The 25,940-nt window shown below is 37.5% G+C and overlaps 1 protein-coding gene across 1 annotated transcript in view; it reads right to left on the reverse strand.

The window, feature by feature from the left end:
- The window catches only part of abcc12 (ATP-binding cassette, sub-family C (CFTR/MRP), member 12), a 44,906-nt gene extending 21,271 nt beyond the window's left edge, over positions 1-23,635 (reverse strand). The window contains exons 1-10 of the mRNA XM_038278619.1: positions 23,546-23,635; positions 14,476-14,532; positions 14,155-14,306; positions 8,457-8,603; positions 7,275-7,422; positions 5,253-5,489; positions 4,997-5,170; positions 4,556-4,703; positions 680-828; positions 437-544 (exon numbers count right to left, since the gene is read on the reverse strand). Of these exons, the coding sequence (XP_038134547.1) occupies positions 437-544; positions 680-828; positions 4,556-4,703; positions 4,997-5,170; positions 5,253-5,489; positions 7,275-7,422; positions 8,457-8,603; positions 14,155-14,306; positions 14,476-14,526 (1,314 nt within the window). The 5' untranslated portion in view covers positions 14,527-14,532; positions 23,546-23,635. The remainder of the gene's footprint in view (positions 1-436; positions 545-679; positions 829-4,555; positions 4,704-4,996; positions 5,171-5,252; positions 5,490-7,274; positions 7,423-8,456; positions 8,604-14,154; positions 14,307-14,475; positions 14,533-23,545) is intronic.
- Between the last annotated feature and the right edge of the window lie 2,305 nt (positions 23,636-25,940).

Genomic DNA, 25,940 nt, shown 5'->3' on the forward strand with positions numbered 1-25,940 from the left:
TTACCTGCTCAAATTAAGGGTAAATACACTTAATTTAAGAAGTTTTTACTTATTTCTAGATCGTTTTTCCAATTTGGAGCTGTTATTTTAAATGTAAATCGAAAAAACTGGTCTGCTTATTCAAATCAAGGGAAATTACACTTATTTAAAAAAAAAAAACTGAATTACTTATATCTTAATTTCTGCAGTGAATTGGTTGCTTCCCTTAAAACCAAACTAATGGATAAGGTTTCTCAGATTTTACTTCTCAGCAGAAAGATGGCTTCTACTGTACAACCACTGATTTCATTGAACAATACTGAGATTTAAAGTGATAGACCAACATGTTTAAACAAATAATTTGCATTGATCTTTATAATACAAAAGGCCAAACCCTCACTGATGAGAGCAAATTGCAATTAAAGCTTTAAAATGGAAAAAGTTATTTAAAATGTACCCTTAATCTCCTCAGAGACACAGCAGCTTCAGCCAGGGCCTTCACACACAACGGCAGCAAGGCGAGGACAAACCTCATGGAGTTAAAAATGGCGATAGTAGAAAAGGCCTGTTTACAGAAAATCAAACAATGAGGTGAAAACAACCCTGATGGGCTTTAGATGGAAACTCTTTAGTTGATGTCAACGAGGCGACAGTTCTCCGTTCCAATCCCTTATTCACAGCTCAGCGCTGCTGTACTTACATCAGACACATTGAGCGATAAACCCAGCAGAGTGTGAACCAGGAAGGTGAGAACAGTGGCGAGGGTCGGGACGATGCTGGTGATGCTGGTGTTTATATTCTGGATGTAGCTGACCAGGCGAATCTGCTTCTTTTCCTTTTTTCTCAATCCTGTAAAGAGGAGGACATTTTTACATGTGGCGTGTAAACGAAGGAATTTAACATAAATTAGCAAATTAAGACAAGTAGAAAGAAAATTTAACTTTTTTTTTTCAAAGAAAGACCTGAAGTTTGTGATTTGTATTCACTCCACCTCCTTCTCTCTGATGGGCCTTAATAAGATCCATGGCTTTCAGAAGTGTCCTTACCATTAAATAGAGTCCCTTTGGGTGGTTTGCAAGGAAATAATAGTAAACTAATTTTGTGAAAACCAGTAAATGAAGTAAAAAAAAAAGTTTAAAAAAAATTAATAAATCCACTTGATTTTCCAAGTTTGATGACATTTCGCTTCCCATCCACACTGCAAAAAAGGAAAATCTATACAAGTGTAATAAACTTGAATTCAGCATTTTTGTCTCATTACACTTGTTTTTCAATGTATTTTCTTAGTAAGACTGAATATTGTTAAGATTATTTGACTTGTTTTAAGAAAATTCACCTTTTTCATCCTAACTAGATAATAAAACTAATTCTGAGCAGCTTTTTTCTTAAAATAGGACACATTGTGGACTGTGTCGCGTTAACATTTAGACTGTGAGTACATTTTTACTTGTTTCAAGACAACAAGACAATTCATATTAACCTGTTTTAAGAACTGACCCCATCTCATTAAGATATTGCAGCTAATCAACTGTGATTGCATTCAAATTGATAGGGCCATTGAGATTGCCATTCATAATTTAGCTTTGAGATTCTGAACCTCACTAGTGGATCATTTACTGTTTGCAGAACAAAGTAAACTACAATACATCATAACTACTGTACATCATACATATGCTTATTATAATAGAAGCTCTACCTTAAAAGGGAACACCTTTTTTAAATTTGGCCCCTAATTTTACGTTATTACATCATGCTCTATAAGTTTTGTGTCATTTGGAGCCGTTCTGAAGATATTCTGTCAGGTTATATCCAAGTAAAGTCTTCCTATGGGCAACGACTTGAAGCACAAATTAAACTGTTTATAATTTATTCTTTATGGTACACCAGCAATCATAACGTAGGCGTATCACTGTCCCCCAGACATCCGCGGTTATATTTTTTATATTTTTATCTTTTAAAGACGAAGCGGCGCGTGTATGACGTCATCCGCGTGCGCCGGCTACAGTAGCGTTCTTTCATCCTGTCCGCTGAACTGCTGCTAGTTTTCCACACATGCCTGGAAGATGTCTAGTGCTGTTACCACAGATATTCTCGCTCTCCAAATGGAATTGAACGATTCAGATTAGCTAGAATGAATAGAAGGGGTAGAGCGTAGCGATACTGCTACATCACCATCACTTTATTGTTACCCTGTGCAGCCCTCAGCTTTTTGAGTTTTTTTTGGAGGGGGGGTGTATTTCGTTTAATTCTGTGACATTTCTGCTAAAATGCTAATAAAAGAAACGTGTTAAAGTTTTTGTCAAGTGTATTTTTAGATTCACTACACCAAAATAATGAAATTAATTCTAGGTAAGAAAAACAGACTAGTTTAATACATTGCTTAAAATAAGACAAAAAATCTTATCAAGTAAAAGAAAAAGTAGATTTTTATACTTGATTTAAGTTTTTTTGGATGCTTACTACTCGGATATTATGTTCTTCTTTTAAGAAATCTTACCAAGTCTCATTTGCTTGCTGCACTGGCAGATTATTTTGCTCAGAATAAGCAATTATTTACTTAAAACGGTATATTTTTTTCTTATTTTTTAGAAGGCATTTTTTGTTGTGCAGGAAGCTATTTCAATGTACACTGGAAAATGTATCTAGAAATAAGTAAAAGGTTTCTTAAATTAAGTGTATTTACCCTTAATCTGGGTAGGTAAATTAGATAATTTGCCAATGGAATTAGTATTTTTACACTTAAAATACGATAATTAGATAAAAAGCACTTGAAATGAGAGAATGCAATAGTGTTTTCTTATTTTAAATGTAAATTGTCTTGTTCCATTGGCAAAATGTCTCTTTGATAATCAATCCAAGAACAAATGCACTTATTTTAATATAAAAATGACTTTTCTAGGTTTCCATTTTTTCCAGTGTAAAATGTAGTTTGAAATTAAAAAAGCTTCCTGGATGGGAAGCGAAACGTCTTCAAACAAAGACTTTGGAAACAAAGTCCAGTGGATTTCTTTTTTACTTTTTTGGAATGAACATAACCGGGTTGACTGAGAATCTTCAGCAGCATTAAATGAAGCAAACAGGTTCAGTACTTAAGCAGAGTCTGAAGTCTCTTTCTATTTTTTAAAAGTCCTACTTTTTGCCTCATGCTTCAGAGCAAAGACGTCAAACTTGTAAAAAGCTGTTCTGATCACACAAGATAAATGTGAACTTTTTGACCTAAATTCCTCCAACATTGTTCTGAGAGGTGCCAACATCATCCTCACTGGAAAAACAATATAGAAATAAGTTAAAATTTCCTAAATTAAGTGTATTTACCCTTAAATTGAGTAGGTAAGTTAAATTGTTTGCCAATAGGATAAGTATTTTTACTCTTAAAATAAGATCATTAGATAATATACACTTAAAATTAGACAATGCAATTGTGTTTTCTTATTTAAAGTGTAAATTGTCTTGTTCCATTGGCAAAATGTCTCTTTAACCTCCTCAACCCAAGAACAAATTAACTTATTTTAAGAAAAAATGACTTATCTGCACAGCATGGATGGGAAGATGATTGAGTTCAAATATAAAGCGATCTCATAAGAAAACCCAATAGGAAATGAAAAAGACACGAGGTTCATCTTTCTGTTAATAAGCAACTCTACACAAATAGCCAGAGCCACAATAGGAGGGTTCAGAACGAATAAGTATAACTGTGCTATAATAACCAGATGTATTTAGATATTATTGGTAGTCTGGGTGAAGATATAAATCACATATGCTCTCCAATCGAGCCATAATGCAAAAGGAAGATCAGTGATACTTCAGTTTTTAAATGGACAAGGCCTCTAGAAACATCCCCAACGTTATTAAATCAATAAATCAACTAATAAATAATTACTACATCAAAGGTCCATTAATTGAGCAGTTAAAAGAGTTAATGGGCAGATAGACATACATATATACATTCAAGGGTTTCCAACACTGGAATAACGGATCTACAAATAAATAGAAATGTTCTTAAAATGAATTTATTTTTCCTTAAGCTGAATAAGTAAAAAAAAAAAAATCTGCCAAAGGAATACGGTTTTTTGACCTTTAAAAGAAAAGAATCAGCTATTATGTATTTGAAACAGAAATACTTGTTTGAAACATTTCATGTTATTCCATTAGAAAACTGTCCTACTTGCTGAAATTAAGGGAGAAAATTTTTATTCCAAGAAAAATGGACTTATCTATATTTAAATGTTTGCACACTGCAAAAATGTTCCAGAAATAACTAAAATTTTCTCAAATTAAGTGTATTTACCCTTGATTTGAGTATGTAAATGAGATAATTTGCCAATGGGATGAGTATTTTTACTCTTAGAATAAGATAATTAGATAATATGCGCTTGAAATAAGACAATGCAATTGTGTTTTCTTATTTTAAACCTAAATTGTCTTGTTCCATTGGCAATATGTCTCTTTTATCTCCTCAATTCAAGAACAAATGCACTTATTTTAAGAAAAAAGGACTTATCTAGAATTGGATTTTTTCCAGTGCAGTGATATTTTGAGAGGCACTAATTGGTTGACATGCAGCTTCTAAACGTACCTGCAATCTTGTTCTCGAAGGACTCCTCCCAGGCGTACATCTTGATGAGCTTTATGCTGTTGAGAATCTCATTCATTGTGCGAACGCGGCTGTCTGTTATCTGCATTGCTTTCCATCTGAATTTGTTGATTAATTTTGCCAAGGAAAACTGCAGGGAAAGAGTTTTGTTCAAGGCTGCATTCAAAGTTGATTAGCATAAAAAAACAAACACCTAATTCAGTATTTCAGAAGGTGCTCCTATAAAAACAAAAAGCATTTCCCAGCCCAGCTGCAAAATCAGGTCAAATATTGTCGTCCTTTATTTCCTTTATATCCAATATCATCTTTAAATTGAATGCCATCAATAATCTTAAATTAACTACTGTTTATAGCTTTTTATTGTTGGTTTAATGTATCTGAGAAAACAAACTAAATGTTGAGGTTATGATAAGAGCTGCTGACCTGTATGGGGACAAACAGGATGTAGCAAAAGACTCCTGTCAGGGCGGTGTAACCGAGAACATAGCAGGCATATACAATACAGGCAATGAAGATCACTGGGGTGCTGAATGCAAAGCTTCCAAAAAGCACCGCCTCAAACAACCTGTGGCCGTCATTGGTCAAGACATTTATCATCTGCATGTATGGAAGACAGAAGAGAAAGTAGTTTCTACATGTTGCATTAGACTGGAAAACTTTGCAAATATGTCTTTTTTACCTCTCCCATTGAAATCCCGCTGTGGACCCTGAGAGAGATGACTTTCTGATAGGCCATGGATGAGAAGGCTCCTTTCAGTCTGGCTGCTGTGCGCAGGTTTAGCGCCCACATGAGGGAAATGAAGAACGCTTTGAAGAACTCGGTGCAGAACAGAGCCACGGCCAAACCGGCACCATAGGTCACCGTACTCTTTCCAGGGTTTTCAATATAGTTCAGGATTTTGTTAACAATGATGCCCTGGGGAGGACAGGGAGACACCAGGTAATCATAAAAACCTTCATTATATTCGAGGAACACAAATTTTTTGCATAATTATGAAACAGAAGGAAAATCGTACTTTTTTTCAAGATTTCTTAAAAAACTACATCTGAAAAGTGGGGGTTTGCTCTGTTTCAGAATCCATAATGAAGAAAATTCCAGTTGGGTAAAGGAAAAACTAAGCCTAACCCATAGAGGCAAATATATTTAGTCTATTTCTACAACAAAAATTAAGTGAGGTTAAAAAGCTCTTAGACAGATTTTTATTTAATAGTAAATTCAATGAATTCCAGATACTTTAATTAGCTTCCCAATCATTAGCTATAATTATCACAATAAAACTGCTGTCAGGAATCCAGTTTGTGTGGTCTGTTTTTGTGTTTCCTTTCCTTCTCCACCAGGTGGTGCCCCGTCCTCATTGGGCCTCCCTGCACACCTGCAGCTCATTGCCTCATTACCTGTGGAGTGTTCTTAAGCTGCTGACTGCCACTACCTCAACGCCAGAGTGTTTGCCAATACAGGGTACTCTAGCCATGCTTAGTTTAGTAGAGTCTAACCTGAGTTTTTGTTTGCCAGTTTTGGATACTCTAGCCAAGCTGAGTTTCGCTGAGTTAAACTGAGTTTTTGTCAACCTGAGTCTTAACTTTGTTTTTGTCTTTGCCTCTCGGCAGGAAGTCATCCTGCAAACTGGATTTGTTCGGAACTTCTCTCTCTGGAAGGATCAACTGAGCTTCTAACTGAGCTGGGGTTCCAAACAGGAAGTTTGGATCCACTTTCCCCAAGAGGTCGTTCAAGCTTCACACTGAGCAAAGGTTTCATCTGCACCGCAGCCCATTCAAGTACTGCAGGAAATCAGAGTGGCAGTCAGCTTCTCCATTCACCAAGGAACAACCGCAGTCTGAGTAACCCTGTCCGCCCAAAACCAAACAAGACAATCTCTGGAACATTCCACACAGACTGGATTCCATAAAGAACACCTTTTTCTAGAGAAGTGAGTCTGCAACCTATTCCTCCAATTCAAACCAAAGAATCTAATTTCCCACTGAGCCTGAACTAACCGCAGTGTCTTCCCCTCACCTTCCAGTTCCGGTTTGCACAATGTTCTGAGCAGCACTGGATTCATCACCAATATTCTTAATAAACCTGTTAAACTTTTCCCTGGTCTCTCTGTTTGATCTTCTGCATTTTTGGGTGAGACCTTAAATTAAATCATGACAACTGCATGTTTTTGATTGAGTACCTTAGATGTTGTAGCCTGAGCCCTTGTTGCTAAAAAATCAAGGATTTCCTTACTGCAGAGGTCAAGAGGTCAGATTTCACTTCACATATGTCAACAGTTCGTAGTTAATAGTTACTTTCCAGTTTTAGACTTCAAAATGCAGTGATGTCTTAGGGTAGGGTGAAAAAGGCAGTTTTTTGAAGGACGGCCACAAAGTTATCACACACAGTAGCAGCCATTAAAAATGGCCCTTCACAGTCAAACACCAGCCGAATGGCAGCCAACTTCCCTACAACTCCCGGTAAAATCCCCTCCAAATTCCAGCCACTTTTTACTCTGGCTCTAACCTTTCACTGAATAACAGGTTCTGACCAAAAGATGGTGCAGCTCTTTAGTTCTTCATGTCCACTTCATGTCCAAATCTAATGTGTGTTTTAAAGTAGATATTTCAGCAATGTTTTACTATCACTATATGAATGGCAATCATACCTCTTTAAAAAAACATGTCATCTGTAAATGATCATAAGCATGAAAGTAAAACTCACCGGGCCGACGAATGCTGATCCAAACGCAAGGAAACCGACAAAGACAGCCAGAATGAACCTCGTTCTCTGAAATCGAAGAACCGCCTTGACCAGGGAGGCCTTTTCCAGACCTTTCCTTGCCACTTCCTCCTCCCATATTCTCTGCAGCCTGCACAGCAAGCAGTAAGTGGATGCTAAGATACAACCAGGTTTCTTCCTACAAATAAACGCTCACAGTGTTCTCGAACTTTTATGTAAGAATATTGCATTGAATCTAAGTAAATATCGGACCGTATTTCATGAGCTGAGAAACATAAACCTCTGAAGCAATTCAAGGCTATTGCAAAGGACATTGTGCCAATATTTTGTAGCCTTGAAAGATGGAGGTAAGGTAACCCCTGAAGAAAGGAGGCACTGACACTTTTACCCACAGCCCTGGGGTTATTTTTGTTACCCCATAAGATCTAAGACCATAAAGCCAAACTTGATGAAATAAACTCTTCTTTTTCCTGCTTCCTAGTCTTGTTTCTTAGACACAGCTAGATAACCAGACAAGTTGAGAAAAACTTTTTTTATTATTAGTATATTAGTTCGACAGTTATAGGGCATCTGGAGGAGGCTTTAGGATACGATTTCTTAGATCAGGGGTCTTCAACGTTTTCCAGGCCAATGACCCTCAAACTGATGGCGAGATGGAGCGGGGACCCCCTAATTATATATATGCTATGAAATTGTGTTACATCAAACTGGTCCTATAGTCACTCTACTACAGATGGAGTAATGTAACCAAAGTAATCTCTCCCTGGGATTATTAAAGTATTTCTGATTCCTGGTTGATGGGACAGGTGTTGTGAATGAAACGGTGCCCAGCTTGAAAGAGCTCCTGTGTGTCGCTGACTGTGTGCATTGATGACTGAAAGACATCTTCTGCCTCCATTTATCTGTTTACTACAGTGTGTTGAATGCATGTTAATGTGTATTTAAAAACATTTCAATTAAAATTGTAGCGGGAAATATAAAAAAAAAGTATAATCAACCAAAACTTTTGCGACCCCCATGCAGTACCTCCTTGGACCCCCTAGGGGTCGAGTACCCCTGTTGAATACCTCCATCTTAGAACATTTTAAATGCAGATTTCTTTATTTTTTTGTAGCAGTCCATATGTAAAAACATTAGATAATGCAACAAAAAAGATTCACAAACCTCTCTCCACTGGTGTCAGCCACATCGAATGGAGACAGGCTAAGAGAGGACATGTCCAGCCTGTTCTTGAATATGGCCCACATCATGGGAGTCATCCAGGCAAAGGTTGTAAATGACAGGAAGCTGGCATTGTCCACAGGGTGTGAACTGAACATAACAAATAGGATTATCAGATTTGCATACTGTACAGAACATGAGCATTACCAATGATAGGTAACACACATTTACCACACTGCTAAAATATTCATAGGACTTACCACCACTAACTTCAATATATTGCATTGGGATTTTTTGTTGGGCTAAAGAAAAAAAAAGGTGCATGACTTTGAAATGGAAATATAGCGTATAATTAAACCAAACCTCTCTTATTCTAATTCCTATTTAATGGCACAAGCTATGATATTAATTTTGGACATTGAGGACCAATGTTCAGGCTAGTTAACCATGAATATCGATGAAGGAAAATGCAGTTTTGCTCTGCTGTGCTCTCCCCTCAAACTACTGCAAACCTCCCTTTCAAAAGATACTCCCTCAGGTACATCCAATCCTGTTTCCACTGTACTTAGGGACAAAGCAGCTCCCTCCTGTTTTACCATCCACTTGTGTTTGCTCTCAAGCCAGCCACACTGGAGAGATGCCATAAACAGAAAGTCCTGCAAGGCCACAAGAATCAGAACCTTCTGTCTGTCAGAGTTAAGTAGGGCAACATTTTCCTTAGAGTTTACAGGAAAGTTTAAGATGTCCAAAAATGGAGCCTTTCATCTGAGAGAAAACAAAACTAGCTCCCTTGTTTCAGGCTCGACAGCTTTTTAATAAGCTAAGAGGTTAAATATCTGGCAAAGGTAGGTCATTAAAAGCACATTAAAAGCTAAACACTTGGATTTTCAATGATTTTTGATCATTCATGTGTTTACGGCAGAGATGGGGGATCTGGAGTCAACAAGTCATCTCTTTGTCATGTATTTGTTCTACCCATTCACTGAACCAGGTGAGTCCAATCTGGTTGAACCTGTGCAGATTGGACTCACCTGGTCAAATACATGACATAGAGATGACTTGATGACTCCAGATCCCCCATCTCTGGTTTAACAAATGATGATTCCATGACACCGTATGCTAAGTTGTTGATTCTAATGCTAAAACTTTATTTGACTAAGGGTTTAAACACTAATATAAATTATGTATTTCCAGTTATGCACATTACACTGATCACCAACATGTTACCAAATGATTAATGATTAAGTCTGCCGAAATAAATCATCTGACTACAAATCTGAAAAAGCTAGGGGGGCTTATATTTTTATTATTCCCTAAGGAACAATTACAGAAGGTTCAGAATCAAATAACTAAATGCTTGTTGATTTCTGAGCAAATCCTTTAATTAAACATTATTTTCCAAATAATGTTTTATTTAACTCTTTGCATTTGCATTGTGAATTGGTTTGAACTGCTGCTGTGTTACTTTACTTGCTGCAAATTAGTTTAAAAGCTAATTGGACCTCATTCCAAACTCTTCAAGATAAACATTGGTTCCTACACATAAATCCATGCCACTGTGCTTGCATCATTTCCTCGATTACGGTTTTCAACCACTTTCCTTTCTTTTTCTTTGTTTACATAGAAGCTTAGTTTAGTTAAACTTCAACAGATTTTACCTGAAATATATTTTACCTGGAGTTGAATTAAATTTGTCAGTAAATTCTTATATTTCATTCAATAGAACTCATTCAATTAGTTGTATATATTCCATACTGTATGTGTGCAGAGTTAACTATTTGATCGTGGTTTACCTTTTTATTTGTTTTCCTAACACAGAGCTAGTTAGGCATGTTTACAGAGCAATAGTGATTTGATCCAATTAAATGTTTGACACCCCCATTGGGTTGGGAACTATATCTGAATTTTTGAAATATATAGTATGGTGTTCCTGTGCTATCATTGAATTTAACAACCATAAGTTAAAATGGTCAAACGTATGAGTTATATAGAGTGATTAGAGAACAGACAGTGTCATAAAGACCAAAACCCATTTTGATAGCTGTTTTAAATCCGCAGAGATAAATAAAAACGTCAAACAAGGTCCTGCATAAACTGAAAGGTCGAATAAAAAGAGGCTGAAATTTGCAATTCCAGTAGTGGCACATGATTGGGTTGAGCTAAATAAAAAAGATATCCTAGAAGTTCCAAAAAAAAGAAAAATGAAAAATAATCTACTGGATTTCCTGGAGAGGTGGCGAAATGTCTTCAAATCTTGGAAACCAAGTCCAGTGGATTTTTTTTTTTTTTACTTTTACGGAATCTACTGGACGTTTCTCTTCCCATCCAGGAAGCTTTCTCAATTCAAAATCTCAGAAATACCATTGAGTTTGAGGTTTTATACAGTAGCCCAACAAAACCTTGTTTTTGTTGTGAAAACGTGCAAATTGAAACGAACGAAGGTAGGGCTGCAACAACGAATCGATAAAATTGATAAAAATCGACTTTTAAAAGCATTGGCAACGAATTTCATCATCAATTAGTTGTGTCGCGCAATTAATGCGTCATCCGCCTCCGTCGTCATCACTGCCACTTGATTGATACGGAGGAAGAAAAAAAATACGGCAGAGCGAGCCAGCGCTGCAGGTGAGCAAAGGCTGTTTTCAAAAGGCAGAAACGTCAACTGTTTTAATGACCGATACCGCAAACGCAAGCTGCGTCTCAATTCGCAGACAGCCTGCGCTTTGTAAAGCGAAAAAAGTCGTAACTTTTGTAAAAACAAATGAACATGGCACGGAAGCACCACTGTTATGATGCAGCACCTGAAAAGGAAACACGTGGGAGCCTTCGATGGCAGTGAAGAGAGCTGATCAGTTTCGTTTTAAAGTGGGGAAACGTAACGTTAGTTTCTCAGGTAGCTCATCTGATGCTTTCCTTACCGTGTTAGTAGGTTACAGACAGTGATAAGGTTGGCTACTTATTTGACTTTTAATTTCATTTGAATTAGCTTAAGCAGCGTTTATATTTACTTTATAAATAAATTAACTTGCAAATTATGAGGGCAAGGCTTTTAAAGTTTAAATCTTCTGGCAAAGATAAAGTAAAGAAGATCCTGCAATTTATGGAAGTAAAGCAGAATAAAATCCAGCAAGATCAGTAATATGTCAATTAATTATCTGCCACATTCCCATGTAAATATCTGTCTTTGGAGGATGTGTTTTTTAGCACCCCTAGTTCTCTCATTTTTATTCCAAATACAATTTATAATTTGAATCACAGGGCTATTTTTATCTCTATGGTTAAGTTTTTTTCTCAAGTAGCAACTTTAACTGCTATACTTTCCTGTCTTAAAAGGCAGAACTCTTCTAGTCTAAAAAAACTCATTTGTTGAAATGGGGGGACCTATTGTTTGAACCCCTTAGGGGCTTTAAAAAACAAAAATGTCTTTTTTTGCGCTTTATGAAACAAAGTAGCCTATATTTTGTGGATGTACAGCTACATTTCTCATGTAAGTTTGCGTAGTTTTAACACAAACGTTTATTTTTCATATTGCACCAGTACAGTTAATGAGCAACCTGTACTTGTGTGCTTGTTTGTTCTGTCTAAAATGTTTATGATGGAATAAAGAGGTTAATATAAAAAATATTTTTTTGTCTGATTCATCGATTAATTGAAAAAATAATCGGCCGATTCATCGATTTTTAAAATAATCGTTAGTTGCAGCAATAGACGAAGGGCTCCATCCCCTGGGGAGGGTTTTTTTTTTGGCTTCTTTTGTTAGCCTGCAATGCCTGATAAAGGTCGGTCGTTAAGGGAATTTTTGGCCTGGCTGAATATGTCCGGTCTGCTGTATAGGGGCTGTGATGCTAGTGGGAAGGAATCAACTCACTTGCTGCATTGTAGGTTTTTGAAAGCCATGTCGACCCCCTCTGTTTAAGGTTTGAATTGAAAAAGCTTACTGGATGGGAACCGAAATGTCTTCAAAGTTGGAAACAAAGTCCAGTAGATTGTTTGTAATTTTCTTTTTTTGGAATGACTATGACCTGGATGGATTCTATAGCAGCATATCTACAGGTGCTGGTCATAAAATTAGAATATCATGAAAAAGTAGATTGATTTCAGTAATTCCATTTAAAAAGTGAAACTTGTATATTATATTCATACATTACATACAAACTCATATATTTCAGATGTTTATTTTGTTTAATTTTGATGATTACAAATGACAACAAATGAAAATCTCAAATTCATCATATCAGAAAATTAGAATATTGTGAAAAGGTTCAAAATTGATGGCCCCTGGTGCCACACTCTAATCAGCTAATTAACTCAAACCACCTGCAAAAGCCTTTAAATGGTCTTTCAGTCTAGTTCTATAGGCTACACAATCATGGGGAAGACTGCTGACTTGACAGTTGTCCAAAAGACGACCATCGACACCTTGCACAAGGAGGGCAAGACACAAAAGGTCATCGCTAAAGAGGCTGGCTGTTCACAGAGCTCAGTGTCCAAGCACATTAATAGAGAGGCGAAGGGAAGGAAAAGATGTGGTCGAAAAAAGTGTACAAGCAAGAGAGATAACCGCACCCTGGAGAGGATTGTGAAACAAAACCCATTCAAAAATGTGGGGGAGATTCACAAAGAGTGGACTGCAGCTGGAGTGAGTGCTTCAAGAACCACCACACACAGACGTATGAAAGACATGGGTTTCTGCTGTCGCATTCCTTGTGTCAAGCCACTCTTGAACCACAGACAGCGTCAGAAGCGTCTTGCCTGGGCTAAAGAGAAACAGGACTGGACTGCTGGTGAGTGGTCCAAAGTCATGTTCTCTGATGAAAGTAAATTTTGCATTTCCTTTGGAAATCAAGGTCCCAGAGTCTGGAGGAAAAGAAGAGAGGCACTTCATCCACGTTGCTTGAAGTCCAGTGTAAAGTTTCCACAGTCAGTGATGGTTTGGGGTGCCATGTCATCTGCTGGTGTTGGTCCATTGTGTTTTCTGAGGTCCAGGGTCAACGCAGCCACATACCAGGAAGTTTTAGAGCACTTCATGCTTCCTGCAGCTGACCAACTTTTTGGAGATGCAGATTTCATTTTCCAACAGGACTTGGCACCTGCACACAGTGCCAAAGCTACCAGTACCTGGTTGAAGGACCATGGTATCCCTGTTCTTAATTGGCCAGCAAACTCTCCTGACCTTAACCCCATAGAAAATCTATGGGGTATTGTGAAGAAGAAGATGCAATACACCAGACCCAACAATTCAGAAGAGCTAAAAGCCACTATTAGAGCAACCTGGGCTATCATAACACCTGAGCAGTGCCACAGACTGATCGACTCCATGCCACGCCGCATTGCTGCAGTAATACAGGCCAAAGGAGGCCCAACTAAATACTGAGTGCTGTACATGCTCATACTTTTCATGTTCATACTTTTCAGTTGGCCAACATTTCTATAAATCCTTTGTTTTTATTGGTCTTCAGTAATATTCTAATTTTCTGATATGATGAATTTGATATTTTCATTTGTTGTCATTTGTAATCATCAAAATTAAACAAAATAAACATCTGAAATATATGAGTTTGTATGTAATGTATGAATATAATATACAAGTTTCACTTTTTAAATGGAATTACTGAAATCAATCTACTTTTTCATGATATTCTAATTTTATGACCAGCACCTGTACAAGGCACTGTTACGTTATGTCGCCAATGAAACTGACTGTGGTGAAGACCAGCGGAATGGCTTGAGTGTCTGTAAGCTGGGCTTGTATTTTCCAAACAGGGAGGGGGGAGACACCCTGTTTTTAGGCACATCATTGTGTTCTGGGCTGGCATATTCCGATCCAGTTCTCCAACGAATGCCATCGTCAGCCTGATGAGTAAAACATGCAAAGAGAATTAGATAGTGTAAAAATCAAAGAGCCTCAAAGAACATTGCAACAAAAACACAGGAAGCAAGAGAAACAAAAGAAGGAGAACAGATCTGAGAGCAAAACGGGAAATCGGTAACGTCACAGTTACTGTTTGTCCTCTAAACTCACAAAAGACTCCTGTTGATTCCCGTTCTGCTCTAACGAAACATCTTTCTTCATTGTGTCCTGCATCACAGACAAAAGAAAAAAACGTTATGAAGGTTCTTGTCAAAAAGCGTTTAATTTGAGTCCAAAACGAATCTGACGCAGGGAGTCATGATGTCTCTCGCTTCACATGAAAACCTTTGGAGGTTTTGGCAGGTAAAGTCAAAGGAAATACATCCAGTGACTTAAAGGTAAATAATAACCCTTGTTGCCTCCTGACAAACATTTGAAACTACAAAGTCAATGAGTTACAGGAGGTGCCTCCCACTGTGTCAAAGTTCCCAGAGATGAATCAAACACAGATCATGATGACCAATCTGTTCTCCTTCATGGTTATGACATTTAAAGAGAGCTGAAAATGCAGAACTTAATCTCACATATAAAACTTACTGAGCTATTTTGAAAGACAAAAAGAGTTCAACCATTATAAGGTGTCTTGGTGCTCCTGGTCCAAAGACCGTCTAAACCAGGGGTAACCAATTAAAAATCAGCGGAGTCAGAATAAAGAAAATCATCAACCAGTAAAGGTCCAGAGACATTTTTTAATATTAATCTGTTAATTTAAACAGAATTTAACACTGAAATAAAATGTTTTTTTTAATGCATCCATGTTATACCTTGAATTTTTAAATTAAAAAATAGAACATTTTTCAATTTTAAAATCTAAAGTGTTTTTTTTAAGTATAGAGCAACAATCGTTTAATTTGGTATATAGACAATTTCCTGATTCACATGTTTTATAAAACACCTGAACTGAGCGTTTGTTATTTTCTTTTTCCTGTCTTAATGTTGGCAGTGGGCTTTAGGCTGCCCTGCAAGGCTTTAAACCTGGGTTTAAATGGAGACTAAGCCATTCTCAAGCACATATCAAGGAGCTCATTTTGAGCCTGGATCCAGATTTATTGCTGATTCTGTTCATGGTGGAGAATCCTGCTTCACAGCAGCAGGTTGAGCCAAACATCCTCTAAATGTGCAGGGTCATCTTTGAGCACGCCATTTCACTTTTCTTTCACCAGTTCACCGCAGTTCTTCCAGCAGTCCACACTTTCTCTGCTCTCTTTTTCTCATCGTCTTCTCCTTCTTTCCCATCGCTAGCAGCAGCAACCCAGACTGACAGCCCATTGGTTAATTTGTATCATGTGCAGCCTGGTCCTGGATGCAAGGGAAGTTAGACTATGCCATGGGACAACATGCAGTAATTTATAAATGTTTTAGATCAGATTTGGTCCGGATCTGGACTGTTGTGCGCTAATCCGTGACCTCTGATCTAGATCAATATTTTATTATTCTGCGCTGGATGAAGCATAGAGTACCTCACCTTTCCGCTCCTCTACCTATTGCTGCATACTATGAGGTGCCCCCAGGGACATAAATCAGAATTAACTTGCATATACACATATTAAATTACACTCTTCCATATAATATACTGAAAACCTCACACAAACACTAGTAAAAAGCTCTCACATAAACTAGTGAAAACATTTACCTCTTATATAATCTACTCAAAAGCTCTCATACAAAGTAGTGAGAACTGTTCATATAAACTGGTGAAAAGCTTTACCTTTCATACACACTACTAGAAAGCTTTCATATACACTATTAAAAAGCTCTCATATACACTACTAAAACGCTCTCATATATACTACTAGAACGCTCTCATATACACTATTAGAAAGCTCTCATATACACTATTAGAAAGCTCTCATATACACTACTAGAAAGCTCTCATATACACTATTAGAACGCTCTCATATACACTATTAGAACGCTCTCATATACACTATTAAAAAGCTCTCATATACACTACTAGAACGCTCTCATATACACTATTAGAAAGCTCTCAAATACACTACTAGAAAGCTCTCATATACACTATTAGAACGCTCTCATATACACTATTAGAAAGCTCTCATATACACTACTAGAAAGCTCTCATATACACTATTAGAACGCTCTCATACATGCTACTAGAAAGCTCTCATACATGCTACTAGAAAGCTCTCATATACACTATTAGAACGCTGTCATACACGCTACTAGAAAGCTCTCATACATGCTACTAAAAAGCTCTCATATACACTACTAGAAGGCTCTCATACACGCTACTAGAAAGCTCTCATACACACTACTGAAAAGCTATTAGCGGATTTCAGTTGAAACGGAAGGTGTTTCAGTGAAACAGGAAGGACCGTCATTACACCGGAAGTTGTTTTAAACGGAGGTCATTCTGGCTAGCTCCGTACATTTTGTGCTATCTCCGGCCGAAATTGTATCAAATAAAATTATTGATTCATGCTCAGCTATCCGCTAAACAACTCACAGAAGCATGGGCATTACTCGACTTTATTTTTTATGTTTATGCTTCAACAGAGATCCTTTTCCGGTGTTGTGCGAAATTCTGTTCCCATGTGAAAATCTGTTCCACCTGTGTCGGGAGCGCGCCGCGCATTGCAGCCACATAAGCGGATCTGATCATTTCCCAGGCCTTTCGGATCATTTCTTGGTTAAATAAAAAGTCGTAAAATTATACAAGGTTGAGACATTTAATTTAATCAGCCGCTGTTGTTTACAAAATTGTAAAATAAAAAAAATAAATGCGGTTTTCTTATGCTGTTTTGTGTTGTTATTTTAAACGCCAAGAGAATCAGTCTCTTTCCAAGTTTTTTCACTTCAGCCTGACAGAAATAAAAGTCAAGTCACCAAATACCAAATATGTATTTATAATTTTTTATTACTGATATAAGATGATGGGAAGTGCCTGATAGCAGTTCCATAATATGGAAACAAATTAATTTAGCTGCAAATCTTAAACTGTGTTTATTCCTCTCTTCATCAACAACAAACCATCTGGATTCGGTGATATTTGAGCAATGTTTGCCTAAATTAAAGGAGGGGGACCATATATTTTAGCTTTCTAATAGTGTATATGAGAGCATTCTAGTAGAGTATATGAGAGCTTTCTAATAGTGTATATGAGAGCGTTCTAATAGTGTATATGAGATCATTCTAGTAGAGTATATGAGAGCTTTCTAATAGTGTATATGAGAGCGTTCTAATAGTGTATATGAGAGCATTCTAGTAGTGTATATGAGAGCGTTCTAGTAGTGTATATGAGAGCTTTCTAATAGTGTATATGAGAGCGTTCTAATAGTGTATATGAGAGCATTCTAATAGTGTATATGAGAGCGTTCTAGTAGTGTATATGAGAGCTTTCTAATAGTGTATATGAGAGCGTTCTAATAGTGTATATGAGAGTGTTCTAATAGTGTATATGAGAGCGTTCTAATAGTGTATATGAGAGCGTTCTAATAGTGTATATGAGAGCATTATAATAGTGTATATGAGAGCGTTCTAATAGTGTATATGAGAGCATTCTAATAGTGTATATGAGAGCTTTCTAATAGTGTATATGAGAGCGTTCTAATAGTGTATATGAGATCATTCTAATAGTGTATATGAGAGCGTTCTAATAGTGTATATGAGAGCATTCTAGTAGTGTATATGAGAGCTTTCTAATAGTGTATATGAGAGCGTTCTAATAGTGTATATGAGAGCGTTCTAGTAGTGTATATGAGAGCGTTCTAATAGTGTATATGAGAGCTTTCTAGTAGTGTATATGAGAGCTTTCTAATAGTGTATATGAGAGCTTTCTAATAGTGTATATGAGAGCTTTCTAATAGTGTATATGAGAGCGTTCTAGTAGTGTATATGAGAGCGTTCTAATAGTGTATATGAGAGCGTTCTAATAGTGTATATGAGAGCATTCTAGTAGTGTATATGAGAGCTTTCTAATAGTGTATATGAGAGCGTTCTAATAGTGTATATGAGAGCGTTCTAGTAGTGTATATGAGAGCGTTCTAATAGTGTATATGAGAGCTTTCTAGTAGTGTATATGAGAGCTTTCTAATAGTGTATATGAGAGCTTTCTAATAGTGTATATGAGAGCTTTCTAATAGTGTATATGAGAGCGTTCTAGTAGTGTATATGAGAGCGTTTTAGTAGTGTATATGAGAGCTTTTTAATAGTGTATATGAAAGCTTTCTAGTAGTGTGTATGAAAGGTAGGGCTTTTCACCAGTTTATATGAACAGTTCTCACTACTTTGTATGAGAGCTTTTGAGTAGATTATATAAGAGGTAAACGTTTTCACTAGTTTATGTGAGAGCTTTTACTAGTGTTTTTGTGAGGTTTTCAGTATATTATATGGAAGAGTGTAATTTAATATGTGTATATGCAAGTTAATTCTGATTTATGTCCCTGGGGGCACCTCATAGCATACTGCCAAAGAGTATGCATGCTTGTGTCCTTCTCTAAAGAGCAGAAAATATTATTAAACATGTCCTTTTTTAATGTTGATGTTAAGTCATGACACCTTAAAATCATTATATGTTTGCACAAGTTTATTAGCGCCAGGTTTCAGCCGATGCCTAGAGAGCATGTGCATAGTGATAACATCTGAAGGTTAGATGTAGAGAAATATGTGGAGGCTACCCTCTTATTTATGTGATGAGAAAATACAAAAACTTCTAAATTAATTTAAAAAAGGGAAAACATATAAAGAAGACATATGGAAGAGGATTGGGGCCACTGAAAAAAAATAAGTTAACTGATTTTTAAATTTGATTTCAGTTTAATATGGGAAAAAAGTCAGAATTCTGAGATTAAAGTCAGAATTCTGAGAAGAAAGTCAGAATTCTGAGATTAAAGTCAGAATTCTAAGATTAAAGTCAGAATTCTCAGAAAAAAGTCAGAATTCTGATATTAAAGTCAGAATTCTGAGATTAAAGTCAGAATTCTCAGAAAAAAGTCAGAATTCTGAGATTAAAGTCAGAATTCTGAGATTAAAGTCAGAATTCTGAGATTAAAGTCAGAATTCTCAGAAAAAAGTCAGAATTCTGAGATTAAAGTCCGAATTCTGACCTTTTTCCCATATTAAACTGAAATCAAATTTAAAAATCAGTTAACTTTTTTTTTTCAGTGGCCCTAATCCTCTTTTTTTTTTACATTTATATCTAATAGGTTTAAAGTTAATCTTTAATGTTTTCTCCTTTAAGATATAAAGCCTTGACTGATTTCCAGTAGAATCATCCATATGAATAATACTCTTAAAATATATGGAATATTTAAAGTTTTGCCGTAATTACAGGATATGATATATATTTGTTATATATACATATTTTTCTCCCTTTGCTTTGGTACTTTCAAGGTTTAAGTGTCTGGTGAGTCAGAAAATGGATGATAAGGTTTTACTGTGTCGTTTTATACCCAGGCCTGTTTTTACTGCATTGTTTTTGTTAAAGACCACAAGTAAGCTGAAAAAATGACTAAACTATTGTATGAGTTTTATGTTCTAAGAATAACTGCCTAGTGGATCTGAATCTTGTTTACTTCAGTTTTATCAAACCCATGAACACTATTGGCCAAAAAAATCAGCATAATAAAACCAGCAATGTGTGCTAAAGGTGGCTGTTCAGACTCATTGTTGTGCTCTTTCTTGGTGATGGTGACAGGAAAATAGAAAATATCACAAATGTTATATTGAAGCACAGAGGTGTTGCAGGCAACTGATGCAGGGTGATTTAAAGTGTTGGTCAAAGACACTTAAAGCTAATTCTCTCTTTAATAAAAATGTCCTCTAAAGTTTGAAGAAAAGATGACGATGAAACATCGACTGGCTGAGATTTTGGGACAATATTGCAAGCGTGTGTTTTGCCGATTCATTGGAGGGTTCCGCAGTCATGCCTGGAGATAACATGAAGCAGAGGGCGCTGTTGTGAAGGTTTTGGTTGTTAGGATAATTATCATTGATGATGTGTGAGTTAATTACACTTTAATATTAGCTGCCTGTTGTGTGTCAGAACTGATATTTTCCACAATAGTTTATCTAATTAAGACAGCTCCTCTGTCCGGATATACAGTTTTAATCTTTATTCTGTACGTGGCAAATTTTTGGGAATTAAATGATAGCGGTGTTCTTCTGTCGTGATCTGGCCTGTTTGCTCCTCCTTAATTAGTAATTCCTTTCACCTGTCGTTTTCCCTCCCTGCCTCAATTATAATTTATTCCTCTCACCTGTTTCCTCTGGGTTATATTCAGTTCAGCCTGAGCATTCAGGGCCAGATCATTACTTGTCTTTCTGTTAGCCTGTCAGTTTAGTTTATTTCTTGGTTCATGTCCTGGATCCTAGCACCCAGTGGAAAGAGGTTTTTGTGTTTGTCTCGTCTCCTAATCGTCCACTGTTCCTCCCCTGCTGAGTCCTCTGGGTTTTTGGCTCTATATGTGGGGAGGTTCAGTTTTTATCTCAGTAATCCTGGCTCTAGAGAGGAGACCAGTTTAAAGGTCCTGCATCAAGTTCTGGTTCCACGTCCTGTCTCTGCAACCCTCTGCCACTGAGCCTGCCCGTCTGCACCTGATCCCCTGGTCATGCTTTCGGACCCTGTCAGACTCTGAACCCTCCTGGGAGCCTGTGGATGCCTGGAAGTTTGGATCCTGCTACCTGTTTCTGTTCCTGCCTGATCTGGATCCTGTTCCTGTCTGTTCTGGATCCCTGACCAGGATCGGCTTCCAGCATGTCCTCTGGGACTGCAGCACTGGGGACATTCTTGGACTGATCTGCTAGACCAGAGTGTCTGAGATTGGGCGGTGCCCCGCCCCCCTCCTGCATAATCCGCGAGCCACAGCTCCAATTTAGTTTTCTTTATTTAATAAACGTTTTGAACTTTCCTACTGACTGTCTCTCCTTGAATACTGGGCCCATCTGTCCTCGGTTCTTGACACCTTTAGCCAAGAACAAAGCGTAACATTGTGTCTACTCATTGCTACTCATCTGCCAACATGTATGATGTAATGATGTGATGATGTGGCAGAATGGAGATGCATAAAATGCCTTTTTAACTGTTTATGTATTTATATTTCCTGAGAGGTGAGCCCAGAGGTGAGCAGCTGCCCTCTGTAACTCTAAGCGACTTCTCTGATCTGAGTAAGATTACATTTCTATCAGAGTCTGTTGTTGTGTCTCCTGGTTATTTAATACATATAAGTTATAAAGTGTTATTTAAAGAGTTTGTCCTGAGTGAACTCTTTTCAGGAAAAATAAAAACAGAGAGAGAGCTTCAAGGTGCATACACAGAACCTATCTTTAACAAATGATGTTTAACATGGTTCTGTTTAAGTTTTATCTTTGAGTTTTCATTGGTTTTATTTCCATTTTGTATTCTAGTTATTTTTAAATGTGTTTGAGTTCTTAGGTATTACTTGTTTGCCCTCTTGTGTCAGTCTTCTTCTCCCAGCTCCCTTCTAGACTCCTCTGTTCACACCTGCTCCCAATCTGCTGATTAGCCTGGTCTTTTTTTCTCTCTCCCATATATACACCTCCTGCTCAGTCACTGTTACTCATTTCTCGTTATTTCTTCCTCTTTGTTGTGAGAATTCCTGGTTCTCAGTTTTTGTGGATTTATATTTTTGGATTTTTGCTTATGTTACTATTTTTTGTCATTAAATCTTCAAGAAACCACTTCAGCGTCTGCATTTGGGTCCTCCTGTCAAATCTCCACCTCACCGTGACACAATGCTCTATCCGTTTGCAATGCATTATTAGTGTTTTTATGATTAGTTTTTCAAGTAAATTCATCTTATTCTTTTTTGTTTAAATTGAGACTTGTGTAACTGTTGGGATCTGGAGGCTTGTCCACTTTCTCCACCAGAAGGCGCCTGAGATCTCCTCCTGAGGGCATGAGCTCACCTACACACCTGTTTCCTGTCTCCTCGTCAAGAGACCTACTTAAGGAGAAGGAGACTGACACTCCAGTGCCAGAGTGTTTGCCAGTAATGGTTAGCAAAACCTGAGCCAGCCTGCCTGATCTATAACCCTGATCTTTGAGAACCTGTCTGATCCTGTTTATCTCTGCCTCACAGATCCTGACTGTCCTGAAACCTGAAATCCTGGTAAGAGAAACCTTTGTCTGGAATCTGCCTGCCTGCGCTTAGTCTCAGTCTCTGCCTCAGCCCTCTGCCTGCCGACAAGCCTCTGGACTCATATGGTTCCCCCCCTGCTGATCAGATCCATCTCTGAGCAGGTATTTTACCTCGTCATCTGTAACTACCAATTTTCCCTGGATCAACTCTAACTGCTCTGTCCTCCTCAGTGGTGTTCCTCCCGTGACCAGTATGAAGAACCCAGAACCAGTGCAACATTTTGTCTGTGAAACCTTGTTAATAAATCATTTAACTTTTTCCCTGTTTCCGAGTGTGTTTCTGCATGTGTAGACGCCTTGAACCCAACATGACAGTAACAGTTATCATTGTTTATTTTTAAAAGGTAAAATAGAGAGATGGAAAAAATTATCTCCTTCACAAATGTACCCCCAAAAATCTGTATCCATATCCAAGATCAGTTAGACTGATCCCAACATAATCGCTATGAGCATGGGTCTTAAAAAGCTGTATCGGTCTATCTGCAGTTTTAAATCTAAGGCTAGAACCGAAGGAAAAAATAGTGCCAACTTAAAGGTGCTCTAGAAATCCATTTAAAAGGAGTAACTGAAATTATTTACGAAACCAGACTTTTCCACATAATAATCTGGACATCATTGCTGCTATGAGCGAAAAGGCTTAAGATCAGAATCAACAATGAACAGCATCAATGTTACCTTCTGCACGGCTGCACCATGAACTAACATGCTTGTTTTAAACAAAAGTGGAGCTCACTCTTGAAATACAGTGAAATGAAAAAAGTTATTATTCTGGCTGAAATTATCATAGTAACCCATGATAGTCATGAATAAACTAATTTAATTGAATTGGTATAGATGGAGTTTTTTTAGCTGCTGCATGAACACATGTTTAAAACCTGTAGTTTAGATTAGTAATTTTTAACCCAATACACTTTACTTGGGATGTACTTTAACAACTCAAAATAAATAATCTGCACTGTGCTTCTTAGGTTTATCCACAATAAACTGACCAAAGCATTGCAGTCAAAATGAGGCTGAAAGAAGAGAAAGGGTATAAAGTGAAACAGTAAATCAGAACAGTACCTCAGAGTGGAGGATGGAGCAGAGCCTCTGCAGTCTGTTCAATCTACAGCTGACAGAGGAGCAAGGAGCTTTTCCCTCTGCCTCCCTTTTATGAAGATCAAAGGTCAGTCTGCTCAGAGGTAAATGTCCTGCTGTTCCGTTCTTACGACCTGCATGAACCACCAATTAAAAAACCTTTCATAGAACATCCAATCTAATGATAAAGTCTGGTTTAGTGAGGACAGTCTACCAGGTTAAACTATCATGCTTTCTTTCCTGTTTCATGTTTGTTTCTGCATCTGTAAAAAAACAAACTGAGACAGATTATATCATAAGAACAGGTTAGTATAAGATAGGACATGTGAGGCTGCTGATAAAACTCACAGATAACAGTGATCCAGCAGCAATACACCTGCAATACACCTGAAAGGAGATGTAATGATCTCTTATCTCTATCTAGTAGTAAAAGGTACAATTGCTTTTTATTTACATATATATGTACAGTATATATGTATTTACATTACATATCTATATATTATTCAGTGAGCTGCAATGTTCAGCTGTGAATTTCATAGCATATATGTCATAACTGAGATACCTTTACCAACACTGATTAACACCTCCATAGATAATCTATCTATCTGTGTCTGTGCATATATCCTTTAACAAGCATGAAAAGAATCAATCAATAATCCAAGCACTCAAAGTATTTGTAGTGTGAAATGTTTTCGTTGATTCAGTAAAAGTTTAAAAACAATCCACTGGACTTGGTTTCCAAGATTTGAAGACATTTCGCTTCAGGATAACCTGAGCTATCTCTACAGTTATGCTGCTATAGGCTTAGACTGCTGGAGGACATAGGGACCCCTTTTTCATCATTCTGCTTCATACTATCTCTATTCTCCCACTCTGCAGAATCTGTTAGTTCAATCTCTAATGTTCTGCTCTCTCTGCTTTTTCTCACAGTAGCTTCATCTGGTCTGTTCCTGTTTGGCTGTGACTCCATCTTGGAGAGAAAATGTCTTCAAATCTTGGAAACCAAGTCCAGTGGATTGTTTTTTAAACTTTTACGGAATGACTATGACCTGGATGACTGAGCATCTTCATCAGCATGTTTTTGTCAAGTTTCTCATTTGATCAATCATTGGTTACATGCAGATCATTAATGCGTTGCCACAGTTGCAACGTTGAAAGCCTCTTTAAAACAACCGGACCGGAACGACTTCTGTGGTGTTCCGGTTCAAGAACTTGGCTTTCACCGAGTCCGATTTGGTCAGATTGGTTATTCACCTCGTTTATCACTGTAGGCAATAAGAAAAGAAGTGAAGGGTCAAGAAAAGAGCTGCGGGAAACTGTTACTCAACATAGAAAACTCTGCTTCCTATGTTGAGTAACTTTTATTTTATTGAAATAGTCGAAAAATTGAGCTTTGAATTCATATGGTGAGATCTGGCTGTTTTTTTTTTAACGGTTAACTTATACTTTTATATTTTAAGTAGTTTTTGGAGCACATACTTTTTCACTTTTACTTGAGTAAAGAGGTCAAATTGATACTTCAACTTTTACCAGAGTGTTTTAAACTGCAGCATCTATACTAATACTTAAGTAACAAATGTGTGAACTTTAGACACCACTGGTCTTGTTCACCAGTAGTTTGCTTGCATCAAACAAACACTTGCAATCCAGCAAAGGAGAAATTTCTGCAGATTTAAAAATTGTTAAATATTAGCTGTATTAATAATCATAAGTTCTGATATCTTCTCGTGATCTAAAATGTCTGACTTTGTTTTTTTAAAGTACATTTTAAAGGCACACTATGCAACATTTTTCAGTTAATTAATGTGTTCCATAAAGTTTTGGATGATTAAATGAGTCATTTCAGGTTGAACAAAGGTTTTCTCGGCCGCCCTGGTGGTCTGTGGGGGAAATACCGCACTTGCAATTGCAGGAGCCCTCGACCCGCACCCACAGGCTCAGAAGTCTCGCGAGAGTCAGTCTTGCTTTACGGCAAGAACTGCTACACGCCCCCAGTTAAAAGCATGCTCGTTGCTAGCACAGTGGCGATCTTTGTGCAGCGCTGCGTTCACACCGGACGCAGCAAAAGCAGCAAAATCGCGTCTGCTGCTTCATTTTTGCTGTTTGTACCAGTTAGTTCTGACGCGCGGCTCAAGCAGCTTTGCTGCTCTGGCTGCGCGGTGCAAAAGTGTGTCTGACGCGCGTTGGGCGGAGCTTCACTATCCTTTCTCTGCCTTGCAGCTATATTTGCTGTGATCAGTGGGAATAAAGTAGTTTTGATATGTGTTTAATTGAGAAAATACACCTGAAAACGTAATCAGTGCCGTCAGTTCATTCAGATTATTATCCTGCCTTCATCAGCAGCCTGTGGCCGGGTCGCCTCCTCGCGGTTCACCACGGG

This window comes from Cyprinodon tularosa, unplaced genomic scaffold (genome assembly GCF_016077235.1).
Source record: "Cyprinodon tularosa strain WSP-4 unplaced genomic scaffold, ASM1607723v1 ctg1420, whole genome shotgun sequence".
Classification (NCBI taxonomy): domain Eukaryota; kingdom Metazoa; phylum Chordata; class Actinopteri; order Cyprinodontiformes; family Cyprinodontidae; genus Cyprinodon; species Cyprinodon tularosa.